This window comes from Pseudogymnoascus destructans (genome assembly GCF_001641265.1).
Source record: "Pseudogymnoascus destructans isolate 20631-21 unplaced genomic scaffold scaffold_4, whole genome shotgun sequence".
NCBI lineage: Eukaryota > Fungi > Ascomycota > Leotiomycetes > Thelebolales > Thelebolaceae > Pseudogymnoascus > Pseudogymnoascus destructans.
The window spans coordinates 1,384,058-1,408,670 of NW_020167523.1; the positions used below are offsets into that span (position 1 = coordinate 1,384,058).

General features: G+C 48.4%; 5 protein-coding genes across 5 annotated transcripts; 2 read left to right on the top strand and 3 right to left on the bottom strand.

Annotated features, from left to right (window-relative positions):
* Positions 1–6,014: 6,014 nt before the first annotated feature.
* On the bottom strand, positions 6,015–6,437 carry VC83_02167 (uncharacterized protein; the record flags this gene model as incomplete). The annotated part of the gene is made up of 1 exon (XM_024465835.1): positions 6,015–6,437. The coding sequence occupies one exon, from the start codon at positions 6,435–6,437 to the stop codon at positions 6,015–6,017; it is 423 nt and encodes a 140-aa protein (XP_024326581.1).
* Positions 6,438–10,153: 3,716 nt separating this feature from the next.
* On the bottom strand, positions 10,154–10,373 carry VC83_02168 (uncharacterized protein; the record flags this gene model as incomplete). Its single annotated transcript, XM_024465836.1, has 2 exons — positions 10,154–10,158; positions 10,190–10,373. The coding sequence occupies 2 exons, from the start codon at positions 10,371–10,373 to the stop codon at positions 10,154–10,156; spliced, it is 189 nt and encodes a 62-aa protein (XP_024326582.1).
* A 3,290-nt stretch (positions 10,374–13,663) lies between these two features.
* Positions 13,664–17,569, top strand: VC83_02169 (uncharacterized protein; the record flags this gene model as incomplete). Its single annotated transcript, XM_024465837.1, has 4 exons — positions 13,664–13,678; positions 13,725–13,962; positions 14,026–16,859; positions 16,912–17,569. Exons 2-4 carry the CDS (start codon positions 13,792–13,794, stop codon positions 17,567–17,569), a joined length of 3,663 nt encoding a protein of 1,220 aa, XP_024326583.1. The 5' UTR covers positions 13,664–13,678; positions 13,725–13,791.
* Positions 17,570–17,929: 360 nt separating this feature from the next.
* Positions 17,930–20,605, bottom strand: VC83_02170 (uncharacterized protein). The gene is made up of 4 exons (XM_024465838.1): positions 20,463–20,605; positions 20,013–20,355; positions 19,194–19,961; positions 17,930–19,135 (listed from the first exon to the last, which is right to left on the bottom strand). Exons 1-4 carry the CDS (start codon positions 20,551–20,553, stop codon positions 18,088–18,090), a joined length of 2,250 nt encoding a protein of 749 aa, XP_024326824.1. The 5' UTR covers positions 20,554–20,605; the 3' UTR covers positions 17,930–18,087.
* A 985-nt stretch (positions 20,606–21,590) lies between these two features.
* Positions 21,591–24,028, top strand: VC83_02171 (uncharacterized protein). Its single transcript, XM_024465839.1, has 3 exons — positions 21,591–22,119; positions 22,186–22,385; positions 22,437–24,028. Exons 1-3 carry the CDS (start codon positions 21,777–21,779, stop codon positions 23,925–23,927), a joined length of 2,034 nt encoding a protein of 677 aa, XP_024326823.1. The 5' UTR covers positions 21,591–21,776; the 3' UTR covers positions 23,928–24,028.
* The last annotated feature ends 585 nt before the right edge of the window (positions 24,029–24,613 follow it).

Below are 24,613 nucleotides of genomic sequence, written 5' to 3' on the forward strand. Positions count from 1 at the left end.
GACCCGGAATCAAACACCAGACTATGAGCCATTTGCTTTGTATGACCTTATCTCAACTCCAAAAACTAGTGTGCAAACTATACAGGCAGTTAAATATTGGCAGAAGAGAGTAGAGGCAGCTTTCTCATCACCGTCAAGAGAAGGGTTTCAATCATTTGCACGTGGAACTACAGTTGGTTTACATCGGGCTGAGCTCTATAAGACCGAGCTTGACATTGTTACCTTACGGTCAGCAGAGCAGAAAACAGCAAAGGCAAGGGCACGGAAATCGCTACAGAAGGGGGGGCAGTTATATGCATCAGACGCCCGACTGTTACGTGAGGAGAAGGAAGCAAAATTACAAGCAAAGGCAGAGGCAAGAGTAGCAAAGGAATCAAAGCAAGTAGTAAAGCAGCTACAGGTGCAACAACGGAAAATTGAAATCGCGAAGGGTTGAGAGGAAGAGGGTAGCAGAGCGGAAGAAGGTTGGGTTAAAATCCAAAGTGATAATTTTACGGTATGGTAAGTATCATAGTGATAGTAACATTGAGATTAGTAGCGACAGTAGTAGTGGAGATAGTGATAGTAGCTCTATTGATTTTATTATTTAATTATATAGTTACATAGTTGCTATATGAGGCTTATTTCTTTCATTTTGTGTGTTGCACATATCGCTGTCGCGTGCACAGATCGCTGTCGCCACCTACGAGCAAAGCGAGTGGGTGGAACACCAAGTAGGCCCTGGCGGAAAGCACTGCTATTAACTGAATCGCAAAACCACCTGCGAAGCCACCGAACGTAGATAATTGATTTGCTCGTAACATATGCAATTTTAGAGCGATAGATTGTAAAAAGCGATCCATTGTAATTAGAATTGAAAGCTCTACAAAATAAGCCCCTATAGTATATAGGATAAAAATGAGTATTCTAGTATTTTGTATGCCACCCATCTGCTCGAATGCACGCCTCAATTCTACTCGGCATACTCTCATACAATTTATCAAACAATGACTTGTCTAATGTGTCCCATGCTGCTTGCAAACATGATTCTAGACGCCGTCTTGCATGTTCTGAGTTTGATTTATCCTTTGCAATTTCAGGGAACATCTCAAACACCCGGGTTTTCAAGTGCCACCAAATGTGCTCAATTGGGTTGAGATCGGGTGAGTAGGTGTGGAGTTCTCACTCCGTGCCCTGGAATAGGGGCGCTGGTTTCACTGATGCCCCAGAGCTGCCTCGCCCTTGGGCTGGTGAAACAGGGCACTCCAGCCCCTGAATTAGCTCAGGGGAACAGTGTCATAGTATATAGAGTAGTTATGGTAGCTACTTTAATCGATATGCATTTTACTTCTGATTAATTAGGCCTTACTTATTTACTATTCTACTGAACCTACTAAGCGCACTTCAACAGTAGGGCGGCCACCTATAGAGTGTAGTAATTATATGCTCCTCAAGAAAGTCTATAACCTTACCTGTAGTTAGTATGGATAGGAGCATTATCTTGCATAAATGAGTAGCTAGAGTCAAGAGAATCAAAAATAGGGAGGAGTTCTGCTTCTAGAACCTCAAGGTATGAGTTTGCAGTATATCCAAACTTCTTTGACTTAAAAGTCACGGTCTATGAGGTATAAATTGCTCCTTCTGCCTAAAAGCCCCCTAAACCATGATCTTCATGTTCTTCTTTGTACAGAGGAAGCGTTCAAAAGTTTTGTCCCACGCTAGGAAACGCCACAGTTCACAATTTAGTTATGTATATAGTTATGAAATCAGTGTTCTTCTCGCCCCTCCTTGTCCTCATTTCCGCCTTCTAGCTGGATGACTTTCTGGATATGTCGAGGAATCCTCTCGACCCAGACTTGGATTTGCGACTGAGGGAGATCTTCCCAACAGGTCTCCCAAGCTCGTATCGTGTCTGGTCGACTTTTTGGTGCCCCCTTCCTTGTCCATGACCAACATGGCTCGATGACATTTAAATCTGGAGAGTTGGCGCACCAGAAGAGGCGATTAATGTCATGTAATTGAAATACTCGCCGCTGAATGTAATGATTGTGTGATGGAGCGTTGTCTTCTTGTACAATAGTATCCGGACGGTCTACCATGCATTCCCTTGCGAATGGGAACATCTTTGGTATCAGAATCTTTTTCTGATACCGGTACCAATCTATCCCCCCTCCTCCTTTCTCACTTAACTTCCCATTCTTCTTATTCCATCTCCATAGTGGCTTTATACCAGGAAGATTGCGTAGAGACATTCGGCGTATCCCATTTGATAATTCCCATTCTTCACGTAAAATTGGTTCCAACTCTTCATTCATTCCATGTATTTCAACTTCTGCAGCGTCTCGTTCTTTTTTTGTCTCTGGGATCCAACAATGACATGGCCCTTTCTTGTCGTAAGTAAAACATCCCCAAAACATAAATTCTGAGTATCATTTCCACCGTTCCCTAATGCAACTACGTAAAAATGCCTCATCTGCCTTTCTCCATATCCGATAACTTCCCGGTCTATGGTTTAGTACCACAGATGTCTTGTCTGACCAGTGCTGATGGTTGAGGCAGCATTTTAATCTCTCTGCCCTCATCTTCTTCGTCAACCCAGGCTTCCTCATAAGTTTCATTTTCTGGAAGCCAGCAGTCCTTAAAACCCTCCATATTGTCATGGAGGAGATGTCGATACCTTGCAAGCTAAGTTCCCTCATGATATCAGCACAAGTTTTTTCCCTTCCGTAACGGTCAGTTCACACCTTTGCGACAACTCCCTCTGTTGCTTCAACTGTCAGGCGGCCAGAGTGGGGAGCGTCCTGTAACCACTCATCTCGTAAGGTGAGTGGCATATGGTTGGGGTCAGCGAGCATATATCCGGTTGACCTGTCAGGTTGACAGGCCAGTTTTCTCAGCAACTTCCACTGAAGTCTTTCCTCCAGTCAGAGATTTGAGGGCCACAATCAGGGCCCTCGTCGAGATATCCATGTTCGGTGCCATCATCTGAACTTTAAAGGCACTGTCGATTGTCAGTCAGTTCGTCAGTCGCAAGTGAGGGGAAGTTATGCATACCTTGGCATTCTTGGCAGGACAAAACGCTACCTCCGTACGTACTGTAGGTTTGGATCAGCTCCCGCTGCCACTTCTAAGCAGGTGTGCGGAAACACCACTCGCTCCTGTTACCCTGCCCCCGCTTAACAGAGCACTTATCACTCCACACAACTTGACCCCAATCCTCTGCTGTACAATTCCTCCGTGCTAAACACCATGCAAGCCATTTAGCTACATGTATTAGCAGTACAGTAGAAAGGGTGACGTTTTGCACGCCAATTGCCGCTTCTTGTAGTATCCTCTTTATAGTTGATATTAAGATTCACTTCTTAGTATGTATCATTTGGGTTTAGGCGTACGTGGCAGAGTATAAGGCATTGCTCTGCTTCTGTGTATGACTTTCCCCATTGTGTACGGGGTAGGCTCTTGCCTTCGGTGCTTATTAGGTCAACTGCAATTGTATATCATACAGTGCTTCAGTCAAGGTTTAGGTCATGTGCAATCTTAGTAGGTGTTCCAATAATCTGCCCGTGTTGGTATGGGCTTAATTGGCCACCGGGCTGTCGATTCCCATCAATTGAAGCAAAAGCCCTCCGAGTTGGTGCCATAATTATGGTTGTTGTACAAGGAGGGGTGGGTTACACGACGCGATTTATGCGTCAAATTGGAATTCGGTTAATAGCAGTGGTCTAATCATGGGTGGAAGCAATGTGTAGCAACCCGAAGCGAGGGGAAGCAATATGCGGCAACTCAAATTGTGACTGTAAGTACCTAACCATAGTAATTTGTATGTAAAGGTACTTAAAAATTCCATTCTATGAAATTATCACTTCCTCATTCCCACTCTCACTGTCACTCCCACGCCCACTCCCACGCCCACCCTCACTCGCACTCTCATACTCGCTCTCAGTTTCAGCCTCTGGGTCAGTAATTAGGTCTTCCAACCCTGGAGGAATTGGAAGGCCTAATTCAGTGAACTGAGCCAGGCTCTTCTTCTGGAGGCGCTCCTGTTTCTGGGCTTCAATTCCTGCCCGGTGGAGCTGCTTCCGGGCTCAGTTTTTGGCCTGGCTCAGCTTCTGGGCTTCTGTGGCAGCGAGCTTCTGGGCCTGAAGCTCATGGGCTTCAGAAGCCCGGAGCTCACCTCCACACTGGAGTTGGCTCCAGCCCCGGCCCCCCGCTTCTTCTTCGAGTTCTTGACCTGCTGCCGAACAGCCCATAGGTCAAGTTCCTGGAGCTGGCTGGCTGCCAGAACCCGCTGGGTCCCAGTAACCCAGTTACTATAGCTCTGTTTTGAGGGGCTACTCCAGGCCTACTGAAGCAGGTCTTTCCAGCGCTGTAGCCCCTCCATCTCCTGAAAAGTAGATGGTATAGGCGTAATAGGCTGAGGTAGGGTAGGCGTAGTAGGCTGTGTAGGCTGCGAGTACGTACGTAGCTTTTCGATGGCTGTATTACAGCTTATTGGCCAGATTCCAGCTTTCTGGAAATCTGATCTTATGGTGGAATCCTCAAAAGTATGCTCCCGTATCTGTGGGAGATTCCTCATAAATAAGGGTAGGTTGTATGTAATATCCATCTCTCATATGGCATGGAGCACAGCCTGCCTATGCCAGTGCTTATAAGGTTGGAATATTCCCACGTCTAATGGCTGTAGAACGTGTGTGAGATGTGGGGGAAACGCCCATAAGATGATGTGATATTTGGCAGCTAGAATAATGAAATCATGGCTCGTATGGCTTACATGAGAATCGAGGAGTAGAAGCTTAGGATTTCCTGGATCATGTGGAGCAGTATGCTCTACAAAGTGCTGTAACCACCGTAGAGCAAGCTGGCTATTAGAATAGCCAGTTTCAGAGGGTAGTATCAGCTCATTCCCATCAAGGTTTTGAGGGTACCACACCTCCATATGAATTTTGCCCGGAACAACAAGTACGGGTGAAATCTTCTGTCCAGCTGCAGATACTGCCTCTATAATCATAATAGATATACGATTCTCAGGGCTTGAAGTGTAGAGCTGCTTTATAGCTCAGGGGACTATAACTCTCTCACCCCCTGGAATTCTGACCCTAAAACCAGTTTTGTCCATATTCCAGATTGACTCTGGATTTATACCATGCTGTAGTACAAATTCTGTGTACTTTTCGAACCACTTGACAATAGCAGGCTCCTCTTGGGCTTGCGTACGCTGCTGTGCAATAGGCTTTGATAAAATGGAATTCTAGAAGCTCATTCCGGATATATTTAGTGAGCCAGCTCTGTGATGGTGGAGGCAGTGGGCTCCATAGGTGGCAAACTGCCCTGTAAACCATATGCCTATTAGCTCCTAGCCCTAGGTAATACTGCTCTAAAATCCATTCCTTAAGGGCTTCTGTCTGAGCTGTAGAAAGCACCCTATTCTTATCCCCTCGTAACGGCTTCTGTAGGTGTAGGCAGCTGACGCTTGACTCTATGGTCGACCTAGGGATGTGGAAATTCTGACTTGCAACACCTGCAGATTCAGAAGGGTTTTCTAACAGCCATTTACAGGCATTTGATAAAGGAGTATCTTCCATTATATGACTTACACTAAATTACTATATAAAATACTATGTACGGGAATGCTGAGGGTTTTGGTGAGGAGTAGCAGTGAACATATGCACGTTGAATTTGAGTTGCCGCATATTGCTTCCCCTCGCTTCCAGTTGCCGCACATTGCTTCCACCCACGATTAGTACTGTATGTACAGTACAGTTCTCATGCGATAAGTCGATACTTGATTAGGCGATATTCACGCTAACTCGATATTCTTTGTAGGATTCTTTATTTTCCCACCAAAACTACGATACACTCGATATCGAACTGATTTGACCAGATATTGTCTTATACCGACATTACATAGGCCAAGATGCCTCAAAATCAGCTGTTTACAATGATGATTGAGCAGCATCGCGCACTCTGAAACTGGTATGCTCACCAGTCAAAAAAGCCATCTCAAAAAGCCTCTATCGACTGGTTCTTTGGAAGCTTCAGCCATCGTATTCGACAGTCAACAGTCTCCAAATCTTTGAGCGCGTTTTGACGAATCCGTTCCAGGATACAAAAATTTCCTTCGTTCCTTGGCTAGCTAAGGTGTTGCATTTTCCGTCGGGTGTTTGATGGTTCATGTAGTCGGCGAGGTAGTTAGAGATCCATTCTGAGGCTGGTCCTCGAAAGAGTGCCACAGCCCATAGGACCTGTTCCACTTCTTTGTTGAAGTGTTTGGCGTTAAACGCCATCCATAGCTCCGTCTGGATGATGAAGCTCTTAAGCTTCTTGCGATCACCATGAAAGGTGTCTGGGAATGCAATCTTCAATTTATCTGAAGGGTGAGCCTGTGGGGTTTCGATGGTAGGTTCAGTAGCAACCTTCCCCTTCAATCCAACATTTGATCCAGTATCATCTCCAGCCATGTTGCTTTGTGTGTAAGCCGGTACCTCGTAGAAGTGGTGCTCAAAGTGTAACGCTGACTTCTAAACGATAGAAGACACAGAGGTTTCTTGCGTAAGGTTGACTTGACAGAGGAGGCAGGGGATTAGACACAAAGGCTTTCCAAGTAACACGTTACAGTATTGTAAAGAATACTATATTGAGTTGAGCACGAAGCTCCTATCTAAGGAAATACTATCTACTTATATAGTGGCGTCGTGCCTCATGGGTAATCTGGATAGTTGGCGGATAGCTAGATATTCAGGATAGTTCATGGATAGCTCAACTATCCAATATCCACTAGTTTCTGCAACTGTCCATTAGCCCCGTCACATGGCAGCCTACCCCGCTTGCCCCCTGTGACTAACTCGTCACGTTACTAGGCCCTGGTCCTGTAACCATGACGTCACGTTACTGTAGCCATAACAGAACTCCTGCGTGAATTCGATCAAGCCAGGCTGTTGACCGATATCATGCTCGTAGCGGCGGAAGTCAAATCGTTCTGGATAGAAGCCAGTGAATTCGAAATCGATGAAACATGTGATTTCAAGGGTTTCAGGGTTTACAAGTATATTTCCTTGGTGAAGGTCCATGTGACAAAATTTGTATGCGGCCGAATCAGCATCTTCGAGGAGCCATTGGCATTTTTCAGAAGGAGTTCGATTAAGGACGCTGTATGGAGGGCACACAATTCCAGTAGCAGCACCACCAAGTCGTCAAGGTTTCAGTAGGTGTAGTTCGTCCAAGTATGGTGTAATGGTGGGTGCACCAGATGTGAGAATCTAGCCACCCAAGGAAGGGATGATTTTACTAAGACAACACACTGTCTTAGGAAAAAGAGCCAAAGTGTCGTAGCTTAGACTATTCCACAACGCAGCAATCAGGTGTATGATATAGTGGAGTGGTTTAGACAAGTTGTAACAAATGTTGAGTCTGAGAACTCAGGGGTAAGTCAGAGGTTAGCACCTCACTGACTTTTCAGAAACAAGGAGTAACAAGATGAATGCTTGGAAGCTTGGAAAAGACGTGGAAGTATGTGATAGTCGATTTACTGTATTGTCTGCTTGCCCTTTCTTAAGGAAAGGGCAATCCTATTTATGCTAAAGGAGTGTAGTTCTCTCATTTTCCAAGACTTTCCATGACTAACCAGGCTTGGTAACTGTAGTCGACGTAAGAGAATCCCATAGAACCATCTCCTAGCTTCCTAGCCTATAGGAAGTGAAAGGAGGTCCAAGGTAAGAGTACCCCTATAGACAGATTATGTCATAACTTAACCAATCTTGTGGGTAACTAAGGAGCGATGATGTGTAATGAATCATAGAGGGTTGTAGAAGCTTTTGGAGCTATCGTTCATGTTCCTAGGCCTCTAGTTGATAGAGATATGTCATGTGTAGTATTAGCCCAGTAACTAAGGAGTGATGTCATGTAATGAATCATAGAGGGTTGTAGAGATACGCTATGTGGTCATATCGGCCCAGTAACTTAGGAGCAATGACGTGTAATGAATCATAGAGGGTTGTAGCAATCGTTGAGTAGTATTGCTCTTGTTGTTGGTGTGATAAGCCAAAATATGTATAGTGACTTGTAGGTTTGAGGAGGAGATTTCTAAGTTTGCTCTTGAGTTTGATAGCAAACTGAGTGCAACGAATGTCAGTATGACACGTAGGATGGAGGAAGACCCTGTGTCGGAGGGGACTCTGGCCTGCTCTTTGTGTTGGGTTACTTCGACCTTTCGTTTCTCATGGTGGTAGCTGCTTGTTGTGACGCCGGTGAGACGTTTGGGAAGGGTGGCTCGCGCAAGGGTTCCGGTGGTGAAGGCGCCTTGGCTCAGAGGGCTTATTTTAGAATCGTGGGTAGCAATGACTCTGTTTTTTGCGCTTTGTCGTCCCTTTCGTGATTGTAGTCTTGTCCCGTCTCCCATGCCGTAACCCACCTGAGTAGTTCCTGTGGTGGTCTTGGTAAATGTGGGTACTCCGTGTGAAGCTCTCTGAGTTTGTGGGGAGAGTTGATGAAGTTCGATGCTGGGTACCACTCTGGGTCCAGATCGTATCCTACCCAACTAACCCGGTATTGTAGTTGCTTCTGTCAGAGCCTCACGGCGAGGATCTTTTCCACTTCCCATTCCTCTATGCCATCTATAACTTTGCTGCTAGGCTCAGGCGGATCCTGACCAGGTAGGGGGTTTCATGAGGACATCTGGTGAGAACACATCATGTATTTGAGAACCGGTAGGTAGTTCCAATCGAAATGCATGCCCAATCCGTTCCAACAACGTATATGGTCCGACCCATTGTTGGCCCAACTTGTGGCTAGGGCGAGAGTTACTTAAATTTTTAGTTGATAGGTACACTCTATCGCCTACATCCCAGTTGATGGCCCTTCGGCGTCGATTCAGTGCTTAGACATTTCCTCTTCTGCCTTTGCCATGTTTTCCTTTGCGTGGACCCATGCGGTATGCATTCGATCTGCAACCGCAGCCCCATTTGACAAGCATAGCGCCAGCTCCGCGCTTTTCATAATCAGGATGGGTGGCTACAGTATCCAGGTCTAGCCCCGATCCCAAAAGTCAGCAACCATTTCTCCAAATGTCCAATTCTGTAGGCAAGGGTGGAGGGGCTCATTCTATAGTAGTTCTTCACGTCGCCCATCATTCACTTTCTAGCGTCGTAATAAAGTCCTCGCATGCCTCTTGGGGGCAGTTGTCATACTGACATTCGTTGCACTCAGTTTGCTATCAAACTCAAGAGCAAACTTGGAAATCTCCTCCTCAAACCTACAAGTCACTATACATATTTTGGCTTATCACACCAACAACAAGAGCAATACTACTCAACGATTGCTACAACCATCTATGATTCATTACACGTCATCGCTCCTTAGTTACTGGGCCGATATTACCACATAGCATATCTCTACAACCCTCTATGATTCATTACATGACATCACTCATACTACCACATGACATATCTCTACCAACTAGAGGCCTAGGAGCATGAATGATAGCTCTAAAAGCTCCTACGAACCTCTATGATTCATTACATGTTATCGCTCTTTAGTTACCCACAAGATTGGTTAAGTTATGACATAATTTGTCTGTGACATAATTTGTCTATGACATCATTTGTCTATAGGGGTACTCTGACCTTGGACCTCCTTTTACTTCCTATAGGCTACGAACCTAAGAGATGGTTCTATGGGATTCTCTTACATTGACTACAGTTACCAAGCCTGGTAAGTCATGGAAAGTCTTGGAAAATGAGGGAACTACATTCCTTTAGCATAAATAGGATTGCCCTTTCCTTAAGAAAGGGCAAGCAGACAATACAGTAAATCGACTATCACATACTTCCACGTCTTTTCCAAGCTTCCAAGCATTCATCTTGTTACTCCTTGTTTCTGAAAAGTCAGTGAGGTGCTAACCTCTGACTTACCCCTGAGTTCTCAGACTCAACATTTGTTACAACTTGTCTAAACCACTCCACTATATCATACACCTGATTGCTGCGTTGTGGAATAGTCTAAGCTACGACCCTTTGGCTCTGTTTTCTAAGACAGTGTGTTGTCTTCGTAAATTCATCCCTTCCTTGGGTGGCTAGATTCTCATATCTGGTGCACCCAACATTACAGCAGTCTGGATGCCATGGTGGAAGGCATATCCAGGTCCCACATGCCAAACGCGACGATACGCGGCCGGCCCTGCTTATCCTTCGATTCCGGGTCGACTATCCGTAGGTACTTGGTGCTGGGCCTTGTAAGTTGCCCAGATGCCAGTCCCAGTGCCACTCGCATATGCCAGGAGTGTCGGGGAGTAGCTTCCTGATTGACGGTTGCGTGAAGGCCGCGAACCAGACGTCAAAGATGGTGGGGACATCTTCCGCGGTAGCCAGCTCGAGCATGAGAGGGTTGGTAGTTGGTCCCATATTGGATGATGTTTCGGCCAGCCTGAATGCCCGTCATGCTGTGCCGCGTCTGTTTAGAGTGATTAACAGCTCTTTGATAGAGGGGGGGTCAAATGGAAGCGGGGTGGTGCGAACAGATATATTGTTAGACAGGTGAGGGTTACAGTCAGCACAGATAGGGAGGGTTTGCATATATCGCACTTGATAATAGACTTGCGCATATATACGAGTTAAGCTCGTAATCACTAATTCTAACTCATGTAGCCTCTTTTTAGTTAACACATCTCGACCAATAGACCTTTAATCAACCCACAAAAAGGATCGTATAACTCTAGTGCTTAGGTCTACAAAGATGGCCATTTTACCAGTGTTAAAGTGCTATAGCTCTGTACGATCTAATCGTCAGTGTTCGCACCGACCACCTTACAGGTGGTCGGCGAAAGCGAAGTGCATCCGGAAAGCGAAATTGCATCCCGCCAGCCAGATATCATTAGTATGTAGAATCTAATATAACGTGCATGTATAACGAAAGTGCCAAACAAGCGAAAGTGCCAAAATCATGCGGTGACCAACCCCCCCAACTAAATGTTAAATTCCTCCACAACAAAACATGCGCCATAAAAATGATGAAAGCAAATTAGTGCTAGCTATCCAAGCTATGCAAAGCGACCCAAATTTGCGCCTTTGAGTTGCAGCTAGGATCTATTCCGTAGACCACCGCAAGCTACGTCACCGTTTACAAGTCGTACCTTCACGACGCGATATCCAAGCCAACTTACGGAAATTAAGTAACCTAGAGGAATCAGTTCTTGTTCAGTATATACTTGTTCCCTCCTCAGTTGTCTATTGTTGAAGATATGGCAAATCAACTACTTGCAACACGCAACACGCCACGCATCGGGTCACGTTGGGCTTCAAACTTTGTTAAGCGCCATGTAGAGCTTCGGACACACTTCCAGTGAAAATACGACTACCAGAGGGCTAAGTGCAAAGATCCAGAAGTCATTCCTGGCTGGTTTGAGCTTGTATGGAACACAATTCTAAAGTATGGCATCAACAATGCAGATATCTACAACTTTGATGAGACTGGGTTTATGATGGGCGTCATCTCAAGCGCAACGGTAGTAACAAGCTCAGATGGGCGGGCAAAGGCAAAAAAGGTGCAGCCTGGCAATCGGGAATGGGTTACAGTAATCCAAGGCGTTAGTTCTCAAGGTTGGGCAGTGCCGCCATTTGTCATTGTGGCAGGTAAAAACCACCTTGCATCTTGGTATGAGAATAGCGGATTTCCAGCAGATTGGGTAATCGCTGTTACCGCTGGACTACAAACGAGAGAGGTATGGATTGGATTCAGCATTTTGAGAAGCACACAAAGCCCCGGAGTGTTGGTGGTTATCGCTTGTTAGTCCTTGATGGTCATGAGAGCCACCACTCAGACAAGTTTGAGGAGTACTGCAAAGAACACAACATTATTACGCTTTGTATGCCTGCTCACTCTTCCCATATACTCCAACCACTTGATGTTGGCTGTTTTGGCCCATTAAAGAGAGCTTACGGTCGGCAAATTGAAGATATGATGCGGGCTCATATTATTCACATTACTAAGGATGACTTCTTTCCTGCCTTCCACGCTGCATTTAACATTGCAATGACAGAAAGCAATATTCAGGGAGGGTTCCGAGGTGCTGGGCTTCTTCCATTTAGCCCTGAGAGTGTAATATCTACACTTGACCTTAGGTTTAAGACGCCAACACCTCCAACCTCTCGCCCAAACACCGCTCAACCATGGGTTTCTCAGACACCAAATAACCCAACTGAAGCTGTATCACAGTCTACTTTCATTAAAAACCGAATTGCGCATCATCAAAATAGCTCTCCAACCTCAATCTTTGCAGCTGTTGACCAGTTTACAAAGGGTGCATCGCAAATAATGCATCAATTAGCATTGTTAAAAGCAGAGAACCAAAACCTGCGACAGGCAAATGAAGTGCTAAGCAAGCGCCGGAGAGCTAAAAAAACACGACTACAGCAAGGAGGATCACTTAGTCAACAGGTAGCACAGGAGCTACAGGACGAGAGGGACGTTGTGCAGCAAGTAGAGCAAGAAATAAGGGCAAGTAGTGGTCGGAAGCCAAGGGAAGAAACCCATGCACGTCGCTGTGGCAAGTGTGGTGAGACTGGACACAATGTGCGCACTTGTCAGATTGTAATAGACAGGTCTGAGGAAGAGGACTCCGAGTAGTTTTAATTAATTTATATTGTTGTGGTGGATTTATCGCAATTCTTATGGGGTAGTCGCGATATTTTGGCACTTTCGCTTGTTTGGCACTTTCGTTATACATGCACGTTATTCTTACTTTAAAACAACCCTGAATCCAAATTATCTTCTGTCCTGTCTGTAAATATGTCCTCATCCAAGCCACTAAATCTTATAAGTCCAGTCTCATCGTCGTCGTCTACCTGTGATCCCGACCACCCTATTGTTGAAATCAATTGAATATTGGCATCTTCTTGAATCTCTGACTCCTGTGCAATTTTTTCAGGATCAGGAATTGGATTAAGTAAATCAGGAGGCACCTAACCAGTCCTCTACCGCCGAAATATCATGAGTTGTAACTCGAACTTGAGCAATCGCTTTCGTTTGAACGACTCGAAAAAGGTTAGAATGGCTTTTTATAAAGCCCTGAAACCAGCGCCATGAAGGCGCTGGTTTCTAACCATTGCTCTTGATGCCCCGTAACCTGCATGATACGAATCTTCGACATATTTGTATATCGCCTTAATTTGTACCTCCGAGAGTATCTTATTTTGTCCTCCGCGTTTAGAAATAGGAGGCAATATTGGGGCTTCGGCGGCTTTCAACTTCGCTCGTCGAGTATAGAAATTAAGCGTCTTCGTATTAACGTTATAAATTCGAGCGGCGGTGATTGGCTTTTCGGAAGGGTTCTTGCGAAGGAATTCGAGTGCTTGGTCCATTATACAGTATGACGGGATGCAATTTCGCTTTCCGGATGCACTTCGCTTTCGCCGACCACCTGTATGGTGGTCGGTGCGAACACCGACGATTACCTAAATTGTAAGAGTATTGAAATTGTGGGCGAGCGCGGTGAATAAATAGCGATGTAAGCTACCTTATTTAGCGGCCTCCTTGCCGTCACATTGTTAAATGGAGCTTAATGATTGTAGCCCTGGGTGATTGTAGCCCTGGGTGATTGAACTTTTACTTAAGTTACAATTGCTGTAATCGCCGTTGTTTACGAAAAGCCCCTCTCCGGATTTTTGAGGAGAAGGCTACCCCACTAAAAATCTAAACCCCTCGTTTTAAGGTTTGGCCACTAACTTCAAAAAATAGACCCCACTAACACTCCCCAGCACCATGACAAAAATATAGCTTCAAGGAACCCCTAGCTATCCGCCGGAGCTCAGCCAGTCCCCAAAAATGGATGCCGCAGAGGACGACAGAGATATCAAGCTCCAAAAGCTAAGCTCCACCTTCATCGCCGACTTCGAACTCTCCCTCCACCCCTTCCTCTACCGCACCACAGCAGATGGCACCTCGAAAGCCCGCCGCAACGTGCGCGCACGCGAAGCTGACCGTCTCGTCGGCCTGGTACCCCCCAAAACACCCCCCCGGCCCTCCAACTACCACCAGCCAGCTGACCCTTGTATCTAGCTTGAGCCCTTTCAAGAGCTCCCCCAGCTGCTTGACCCGCACCTGGGCCGCTTCCTGCCCATGCTAGCGGACGCACTACTGGCGTACCTACGCGCGCCGCCGCGGAAGAGGGGCGCGGACCGGCCACAGCTCGTGACGCTTTCGCAGGCAATTTGTAGGCTGCTCTATACGTTTTGTAAGATCCGGGGAGAGAAGGTCGTGGTAAGGTTCTTTGGGGCAGAGACGAAGAATCTGGAGTTATTGCTTAATGCTGTTGAGGAGGCCGAGGGGGGCAAGGACGCGGGGCAGGGAGAGGAAGGAGAGAAAGAGTGGACATGGGAGGAAAGGTACATTTGCTTGCTGTGGCTGTCGCATCTGCTGTTGGCGCCGTTTGATTTATCAACCATTTCGTCGGCGGGCACAGGAGATGTGAAGAGGCCGGATATAGCGAACCTGGTATGGCCCGAGAAGCTTCCAAGCGTGGCAGAGCGGGCCATCCCGCTGGCTATCAAGTATCTGGGAGCAGCAGGGAAAGAGAGGGATGCGGCGAAGGCGCTGCTGGTGCGCTTTTCTATGAGGCGGGATATGCAAGCGCTGGGGCTACTGGATGCGCTTGTACAGTGGGAAATGGCGTGTCTGAAGTCATCGACAACGCTGGCGACGAACTCGTCATACTACTACATTGGCGTGCTGTCATATCTGGCTGGAATCCTGATCTCGTCGCTCAGCACGGCGGATATGGATCCGTACCTCCTCAAGGTCTTCCGCACGGTACAGAATATTTCGGACGAGGAGAATGTTGCATTCAAGTCTGTGCATGCGTCTGCGATTGCGAGGAAGACTGTCATCAAGGTCCTCCGCACCATTGCCGTCTTGGCACTTAGGAGGGAGTACTCATCCAAAGGGAACGAGGTGATCACAACCGAGATCGTCGAGTCAACAGTTGGCTATCTCCTGGACGCCCTGGCCGATAACGACACCCCCGTTCGGCTGGCAGCCAGCAAAGCCCTCTCAGTCATAACACTGAAGCTCGCCCCTGACTTGGCTTCCCAAGTCGTCTCCGCCGTCCTCGACTCCCTCACCACCAACATTCTCTGGATCACCCTCCCCGACGGCACAAAGACCCAGGACCTCACCGCTGTCAACCCCCAAGAATGGCACGGACTTATCCTAACTCTCTCCCACCTTCTCTACCGCAAATCCCCACCTCCTGACTCCCTCGCCCTCATCCTCCACGCCCTCCTCACTGGACTCACCTTCGAGCGCCGCTCCACCTCCGGCAGCTCAGTCGGCACCAACGTCCGCGACGCAGCCTGCTTTGGCATCTGGGCCCTCGCGCGCCGCTACACTACCCGTGAGCTACAGGATGTCGTCATCGCCGAGGTCAGTGCTGCCACAGCTCAGACCAGAGAAAAATTGATAATCCAGATCATGGCCACCGAGCTTGTCGTCGCCGCCTCCTATGATTCAGCAGGGAATATCCGTCGTGGTGCGTCGGCTGCACTGCAAGAGTTAATTGGACGACACCCGGATATTGTCACTGAGGGCATTGCGGTCGTGCAGGTAGTAGATTATCACGCTGTTGCGCTACGTTCGAGAGCTATTCTCGAGGTTGCGCCTGCAGCGGCTAGGCTGGGGGGTTGTTATGCAGAGGCGCTGATGAGGGCGCTGTTTGGGTGGCGTGGGGTGGGGAGTGGAGATGCGAAGTCGAGAAGGATGGTGGCCGGGGGTGTAGGAGAACTGGTGAGGTTGTTCGGCGGGGGTGGGAAAGAGAAGCCATGGCGGAGGGTACAGGAGTTGATTGGACAAATCGACAGGCAGTTGGGGAATTTGAAGGCTAGGGCTATAGATGAGAGACACGGGTTGGTGCTGGTAATGGCAGCAGCTGCTGGGGTGATTCCTGCGCTCTTGAGCGCAGATTCCGTGAAGGAATGGGAGGATCCACTGGATGCGGTGAAAGCGATTCTGCGAGTGGTTTTATCGACACTGAAGAGTGCTATGGCAGCGACATCTCGGAGGCCCGAACTTGGCCTTGAGGCTACATGCAGGCTGATTGTGGCTGCGTGCCCGATTATTAGAATGGAAAGGGTGCTTGACTTTATGAAGCGCCGCTCTAATGCTTCTATAAATACAGTAGCTTGGGAGAAGATTCTGCGCAACGAAGCCACCACAAAATGTAGCCCAGACGACTCATTCGACCCAATCGAGGTTCGAGAGATCGTTGAAGCCTCGGGATCCATTATCGACGCCTCCCTCCGCCTCACCGATCCCGACACCATCGAAGCCGCTGTTGACGCTGCAACAAGCCTAACTCTCATCATCCCCACCGCCGCTAGCGAATCCCTCATCCACTCCTGGGCCGTCGCCGTCACAGACAATTCAAGTCGCACCCGACACCCCGGCTACCTCTTTGTTCTTGCCAGCGTCTTCACCCACACCCAGTCGCAAGACGCAATCTGTACCCTCATCTTGAGCCAATGGCAACAGGCCACGAACATTGTAGACCGTGTGTCTATCTTACAGTGCCTCAACCGCGCGCAGATCTTGGATTCCCACACTGCGCGCTTCATACCGTTGATTGCTGAGGGACTGGACGACTATACGACTGATGCCCGTGGGGATATCGGGTCTCTTGCGCGGATTGAAGCGCTGAAGGCTACAAGTAAGGCTTTTGCTACGATTCCGTGTGATGCGCAGAGTGGTGCTGTGGTACGGGATGGCAATGAAGAGTGGTTTGCCGACGAGGACCTCTTCGGCTCCCTCTACAGCCGCACGCTACGCCTCTCAGCAGAGAAACTCGACAAAGTCCGCGGCGAAGCACAAACCGCGCTGGCCATCCTAATCCAGGATTCCATGTATGTTTTCTTCCCGCCTTCTTAATTACAAACTTAAACTAACAAACCATAGCCAACACAGCGCCTTCACCTCCGCCAACCACGTATCCCGAACCTACTTCCGCCACCTCCTCGACCTCCAACTCCCCTCATCCGCCTCCTGGCTATCCAACACCCACCTCCATCTCCACCAACGCTGGACCGACCATCTCTTCGATGGCTACGTCAGCGCTGCCGACTCCGGTGCCGAGGGCCTCATCCGTGCCTCCCGCGCTGCCCTAAACGACTTCTGCTTCGCCGCTCCCGCCAACCGCGAACTCGTCTGCAACACGCTCGTAGGGTCAGTGAAGCGCCTCCACGATGCGGGAGACGAGCGCGTGCTGCTCCCTATGATGTCTGTTGTTGCATTTCTGTTTGATGCGGGGATTTTGGAGGGGGGGCATAAAGGGTTGAGGGGATTGTTTTTAGCGACACAGCGAGCGCATTTTAAGAGCGGGAATGTAAGGAAGTTGGAGGTTGCAGTGAGGGTTTATGGGGGGTTATTAGGGGTGATGGAGGAGGAGAAGGAGGTGGAGAAGGTGTTGGTGAGGATGCTGAGGCATCCGTTTCCGGGGGTGAGGAAGGCGGTGGAGGATGTGTTATGGGTTGGTAGAGGAGTGGGGAAGGGTGGGGTGGGGGTTCAAGGGGTGAAGAAGGCATTGGAAGAGAAGTGGGAGAGTGGTGGTGAGTGATGCTAGGGTTATATTTGGGAAAGCTGTATAAAGTTGCCGCACCTAAGATAAATTGAAATAACATTCTAGTTTAAATCTATGCTATGAAATACTGGCGCTGCTTAGCAACCCACTTAGCAACCCAGTTTGCTCTTCATAGGTAGCACGGCTGTAGTGTGTAGAGTAGATAAGGAGCGCTGTGCTCTTTTTGTGGTAGTTGTAAGACGCTGTGGTGATTGTAGAAGGCGATAGGCGCTATGCTCATTATGATAATCGTGAGGCGCTGCGATGTTTATGATAATTGTAGGGTGCTGTGGTGTTTGTCGGATAGGCTCTACAACAGGTGCTAAAACACAGAAACAAAATCAATTCATAGTTATTGATGTCCCTAGTTTCCCGTACTCCTGTTAAATCCTGTTCTCGTTATCCTCGTTATTTATCAGCTACACATATCCTCGTTATATATCCTGGGTATACCTAATCCAACTCCATCGTCATCAATAATACATAGTAAAAACATAACCCAAAGCGTCCACCCACTAACTCCGTCTCTGAAGTCTCAATCCCACCTTCTCCTCCTCAAGCAAATACCCCTTCCTCCTATCTACCTCCTGCACACCCGCCACCATCTTCTCGAACTTCTTCCTCCGCTCCCTCCCCCCTTCCCCACAGAACGTCATCTTCACATGGTTCAACTTCTCCTTCTCCCCTCCACCCCGAGGATCATCATAATGCGCCCCCAAAGCCGCCAAGTTCACCATCTTGCCCCTCCACCACTCCGACACAAGCGCACCCGTACCAAATCGTTTCGCAGGACCCATAATAGAAGCGTGCGTGCATGGAGTGCCGCCTTTCTGACACGAACAGTTCCTCTTATCTACCACGGCTTTGAGCGCCCCAATAGGGATCTTGAGCAGGGCAAGGCCGTCATCGCTATCGCCCATCTCTCCACGCGACGAACGCGAGGGGTTCAGCTTCTCAGGGCGAAGGAACATCACCAGGAGCGGCTCGCGCAGGGATTCGAAGATATAGGCTTCGGTGTTGCTGTCGCGCGGGTCGGAAAGTGAGGTTACGTCTGCGATGGTGGTTGCCGCACTACGAATTGAGAAAGAGGTGGCCTTTGACGTCTGGTAGGAACTTTTGGAGGAGAAGAAGATGGATTTGCGTGGTGAAGAAAGGCGGGCAGATGAATCGTTGGAGGATTGGCGGCTGGCCATGGAGGCATTGGAATTGAATGGTGCGCGTATGGTAGTTGCTGACGTCGCGGGAGAGGGACTGCCGTAGGGAATGGGCAAGGGGCTCTGTGCAGGAACGCTGGGCGAGAAACTCCAGATCTGGATGCGCGCCTTGTAATGTGTTGGCTTGTCGGCCATGACAATCACGTCGACGTCAATGATATCGTCGACGATACGGTAGCCTGTAATGGCTTCTTGAAAGCTGTAGAGAGATTGATATGTCTGGAAACTAAGGAGGTTGTCGTGCGTGGGCATGCCGGATGTGTAGAGCCCGATGTCTATACCAGAGGTCTGATTTTGAGGATCCGCATAAATAGGACTGAGAGTAACGGTACGGAGGTTAATTTCCCGACTGGACTATCTGTTAGCTTGGGTAGTATAAAGACCGTAGGGGGAGGGGGAACACTTGCGATCGTAATTCTCTAGTTCGCTCCAATACCGAGGTCTCTTTAGTAATCATTTCGAGGATAGTCTCGGTCTGGCGGAGTAATACAAGAGACCTTTGTCGTTCAGGGTTCAAGTGCAGCAGCGGAGTCCGTAAAATTGTCTTCATATCGTCTATTTCCGTTGCATGAGGACGGTCATAACTGCGCACAGGTATAGGCCAGGTTAGAAAGGCCTCTTCTCCTAGTAGGCTTAGAGACATTTCATCCGGTTCGTTTTTAACCCTGTACGGGTTTGCTGGCCTATCCGCGTGTTGATTGAAGGCGTACAAACACTTTTTGGCCAAGTCTTCGACAAAGTATTTCAGAAGCTGGTTACCACGTGCGCAAGAGTCCACGTATTCGGCGCTGCTTTCGATTTTTTGGATGATCCAGATGCTCCTCATCATACCAACATATTGCCTGGGCCACTGGGTTGGGGAAGCTGGCTGGACACCACGTGAACGCGACAGCCTAGCAGCCGCAGTCTCTTCCTCGTAATGCTGAAGGAATGCATTGATGCCATCATGCATGGGGAATGTATCACCAGGTGAAGCTCTTGGTTTGGCATCGATGGATAGCTTTTCAAATTTGTGGAGTAAATATGGTGGTATGACAATCTGCTGGCATCGAACATCTTCCTGGGCGCCAATCGTTCGGGCATCTCCAAGTATAAGCTCCTTGATCTGGCCCAATACCAGTAGCATGGCTTCGCCATAATGAATCACCAGAGACTGGATATCGAGGAGTAGTTTTCTGTTAAACTGTTAGCAGCATGTCTTAGAAATAGGAATGATAGCGACTCACAGCTCGAGGGGCTTCAGTAGCGCGATGATCTTGATATTATGAAACATGACCTTCTTATGAAGCAATGTAACTTCGTCCTGGACAAATCCGTGCCAGATTATATTGCTGATGAAACCGCCCTTCTCTTCGAAGCAGTCTCGCCTTGTTAATAACCGCGAACATTCTTGGACAGTAGTGTAGGGATCATCGAGTATTGCGTTAAGATCTCTAGTATCATAAAAACTAGAGGTTCCTGGGATAGGGCACGGTGGAATGCTTTGGACTTTCTGGAAGATTATTTCCAGTTGATGGAGATTCACAGAGAGGGCGTGGACGGATTGGCCGAATTCGGTGTATTGAGCGTCTGTGAAAAACAGAGGTCAGCATAGTCCACATCGTCATCTACAAAGTAAGTCGAACTTCAGAAGATAAGAATGCGACGGGTTTATTTGGTGACATTACAGTGCTTACTTGAGTTATAGATTTCCGTGAAGCCATACTGATAGAGTTTAAACGTGAAATTCGCACACTTGGCGATATCGCTAATGCTAATAAAGGACATCGTCGTGGCACGCGCTATTCAGCGCCCAATAAGTGTGTTTCGAGTTACGGAGTATCGTTGTCATAAGATCAACAGAATGTCTGGGATGGGGTGCAAGGGCTGTTTTAAGTATGACTTGGGGCGGAGCAATCCAGTTGAAGGCAAGGCAGCTGTAGGTTCACGGGTACAAAATAAACAACATGCATGTCATTCAGCTCTAGCCGAGCACGATCCGAGTCTTTGGTAACTTCGGGAAAGGGTAAAAAGGAGATATAATGGAGCTATATGCAGGGACTCGCGTCCGTCACAAAGGAGGAAACCAACTCCAACTCCGTGGGTGGGTGATCAGGCTGGCGGCTCGGTGTTTGCGTAACCTTTGCGTAGCTGCTCCGCGCGTGTAAGCGGCGGTCTTGTGAGGAGGAAGGAACGCCTGGATGTGTGTCTCCCTTATCTCTTGTTCTTGAGCGGCTTATGCACTTGTGCCCCTGTCGTCCTGTTCCAAGGGGGGCTGTGAAGAGCAAACCGAGGAAGAGAATCGATGACGAGCATACCATTTGTCCTGGCCTTGTCTCATTCACCGGCCCGTGACGACCCAGTGGTGGTCATGGTGGGTGGATGCAGTGTTTCGACAACTTCTGCCTTACACTGTTACACTACTGCACTATTCCAGTCCGAAGGGGAAGTGAGGCTGGTGTGAGGCTGTGAAGGTGCAGGGCCAAGACGACGTAGATGCTCATGATTGACGGGGAGCTGGCAGTTGGCACGCGACATGGACATTAACCAGATTAACTGCATCAACCCCATACACATACCCCATGCCCGAACAGGAATAATTACGCGATTCAGCACTCAATATTGAACAATGACCAGTTCTTGAAAGGCTAAGGAAGCGCTAGATCTAGTGAGTGCTGCTCGAATTGTATTTTTATAATTATATCATTTAAGTTAAACAAGATTTATACATCGTCTCTGGATGGTTGTTTGGAAATTACCATACTCGCTCGCCATATCATACAGAGCCGAGCATGCACTCGCCCATGTACGATGTATCACTTCTGGTCAACCCGTGGCAAGGCTCTCCAGCCTCCCAGCCTCCCAGCCTCCCACAAGCCTAAACGCCACGAAAACAATTCAATATGTAGCGCCCTGCTGTGTAGGTGTATGTTATATCTTCTTCGCCTGCCACACTTCTGTTGGTATTCTGTGCACCCTGTAGTCTCATTTATATATGCCTCGGATTTGACATGTCGATACCGATCGAGCAAGGCTCGAATATTCCAATGACAGACTACTCCTACTCCAACTCGCCTTCTCCCTTTAGCATAGCTAAAAGCGACGATAATGGCCGCAGCGTAGACAGCGTTAGCCCTATACCTACTAACCGCCAGGCTCACAACCGTGAGTCGAATACGCCGGCTTATGGAAATGGAGTCCCAGCTACTCCCCCCGATCAACCGGGTGGCATGGGCCTGGCACCCGAAGATGAGTTCTTGCTCAACGAAGCCGATGTCCACGCGAAGGCTGTCGCAAAGCCGATGCGTCTGGGCTCTCTAACAGTTATGTGCTTGATTTTTAACCGCATGATTGGTGGGTGTCCAAAGCTTTCCTTCTGAGGCACTGAATGAAGCCGGTACGTTCTAACTCTCTAAATAGGCACGGGGATTTTTCGGACGCCAGCCGTGGTCTATAGTTATACACAGTCCCGGGACATCAGTATGGCTTGGTGGGCACTAGGTGCTGTTTCTGCCATAGCTGGTATTCTGGTGTACATGGAACTCGGCCTCACCATTCCAATATACAGGATTGGCGGCATAGAAGTCTCGGTCCCACGAAGCGGAGGAGAACTCAACTACGTTTGTCTTCCTCTAGTTACTGACAGGTGCCAGTACTAACATGGTGCCCAGCTCAAACACATATTTAGAAAGCCCGCCTTCTTCACTACTTGCGTGTTCGGCATTGCTTTCATTCTCCTCGGCCATGTGGCTATGAATGCGATCGCTTTCGCAACCTCTGTCATGGAAGCATCAGGCCAAATCAACCACCCTAACAGTGAAGCCGTTATTAGGGGAATCGCCATATGCACAGCGTTCGCTGCCTGCTTCATCCACGGCGTTTGGCGCCAAGGTGGCATCATCCTCAACAATATCCTTGCTACCGTCAAAATTGCCATCCTCATCTTTATGTTTATTCTCGGCATGCTCGCCACAAGGGCTGATATCTTCCCCCCTGTATCCGCCAGCCAGTTTCCCCCCACCCCCTTCCGGGAATCAAGTGCCAGCGCCTACACCTACGCCGAGGCATTTCTTGCTATTATCTTTGCATTCGGCGGCTTCAACCAGGCCAACTACGTTATCGGCGAAGTGGATGACCCACGACGCCGCTACAAATGGCCCGCATTCTCTGCCGTCGTGATCGTCTCCGTGCTCTACCTCCTCGTCAACGGCGCCTACTTTGCCGCTGTCCCCGTCGAGTATTTCTCCGCCGAAGACCCCTTCACCATCGCACACCGCCTCTTTCTCTTCACCCTCGGCACCATCTCACCCGCCTGGGAGGCCCGCGCGCCGAAAATGCTATCCGCATTCATGGCCGTCTCCAGTCTCGGAAACATCATAGTAATGACATACACCGCTGCGCGCGTCAAGCAAGAAATCGCCAAAGAAGGCATCCTCCCCTTCCGCAGCCTTCTCTCGCGCTCTTACCCCTCAGTCCGCATCCCGATCCGCGCGCTCTGGGGCTCCAAGCGCCCAACCCTCCGCGAAGACGTTCCACTCCCGGCCCTCGTCCTCCACTTCTCCGTCTCAGTCATCCTCCTCCTCGCCACATGGCGTCTCTCCACATCCGCCACGTACACCCTCCTCGTCGATCTGTACTCCTACACCATCGATGCTGCCTTCGGCGCCTTCATCGGCTTCGGGCTGCTGTATATGCGCTTCCTCTCCGGTCGCGGATGGGCAGCTCAGTCTCGTGCTAGCGGGTTCCATATCCCGTCCTATGTCAGCGGCGCCGCGGCACTCTTCTTCGCTATCGCGAATACGTTCCCTATAGCGGCGAAGTGGGTGCCTCCCGACACGGCGACGAAGGCGTGGCTGGCGGTTCCGTGGTTCACGACGGGGACGGTGGGGACGGTGATTATGGTCGTCGGGATGCTGTGGTGGGTGGCCTTCCGGTGGGTGGTGCCGAAGGTGGGGAGGGGGAGGGTGGGAAGGTTTTTGATGGTGACGAGGAAGTTGTGGTTGACGGAGAGGGATGGGTATAAGGTGCTTGAGTATGAGGATATTGAGTTTAGATGGGTGACGAGGGATGGAGAGGATGTGGCCGGGCCGTGGATGGAGAGGCAGGTGGTAGCGGGGAGGAGCGAGACAGAGAGGAGGATGGAGGCTGATGGGAATCTATAGTGAGGTTAAAAGGGTAGAGGGGGCGGCGGAAGTTTGATCAAGGTGTTCTATGTAATTTGTACGTATTTAGCAGTTTGGATACCCTTTTAAATAGACAGCAGTTTTAAGCGTTTCATACCTACATGTCTTCATCATAAGCCTTGTATGCTGCCGGCGGCGTTTATCCCGAACTAATTATCTAGTATAGTAGAAAAGGAAACCAAATATATATTAATCTATCTAAATACTTCTTAAAGTATTAATTTAGCTATAAATTCCTCTTCTAGATCATCTTCTTCTTCCTTTATAAAATCCCAACTCTTTAAACAAGCTATTACTCTAAAAAATGTCTTTAGAAAGCCTATTTCTAATCTTTGAAATAATAAGGCTACCTATACTAAAAAAGCTCTCTATAGGAGCACTAGTAGCAGGGATTTGTAAATAGCGCCTAGCTATAGTAGCTAGAATTGGAAATCGAGATTGATTTATTTTCCAATAGTCTAAAGGATTAATCTATATAATATTAGTAAGTTAATTATTAAAGAGGGTTAATAGCTTACCTTATAATGAGAAATAGGTTCTTGGAAATAGATAGAAGTTTCTGTTTCAAAGTCATCTTCTATAGTTTGAGAATATAATGATCTTTCAAAGCCATCTAATAGATTATCTTCTTCATTCTCTTGTTGCTGTTGTTGTTGTAGTTGTTG

Bases quoted from the DNA above. Each gene is read 5' to 3' on its own strand.
- VC83_02170 (XM_024465838.1), bottom strand. From the start codon at position 20,553: ATGTCCTTTATTAGCATTAGCGATATCGCCAAGTGTGCGAATTTCACG. The intron at 19,962-20,012 runs GTGAGTCGCTAT...ACAGTTTAACAG, and splicing joins CTACTGAAGCCCCTCGAGCT to AAAACTACTCCTCGATATCC. The intron at 19,136-19,193 runs GCAAGTGTTCCC...CAGATAGTCCAG, and splicing joins CGAACTAGAGAATTACGATC to TCGGGAAATTAACCTCCGTA.
- VC83_02171 (XM_024465839.1), top strand. From the start codon at position 21,777: ATGTCGATACCGATCGAGCAAGGCTCGAATATTCCAATGACAGACTAC. The intron at 22,120-22,185 runs GTGGGTGTCCAA...CTCTCTAAATAG, and splicing joins GATTTTTAACCGCATGATTG to GCACGGGGATTTTTCGGACG. The intron at 22,386-22,436 runs GTTTGTCTTCCT...CATGGTGCCCAG, and splicing joins GCGGAGGAGAACTCAACTAC to CTCAAACACATATTTAGAAA.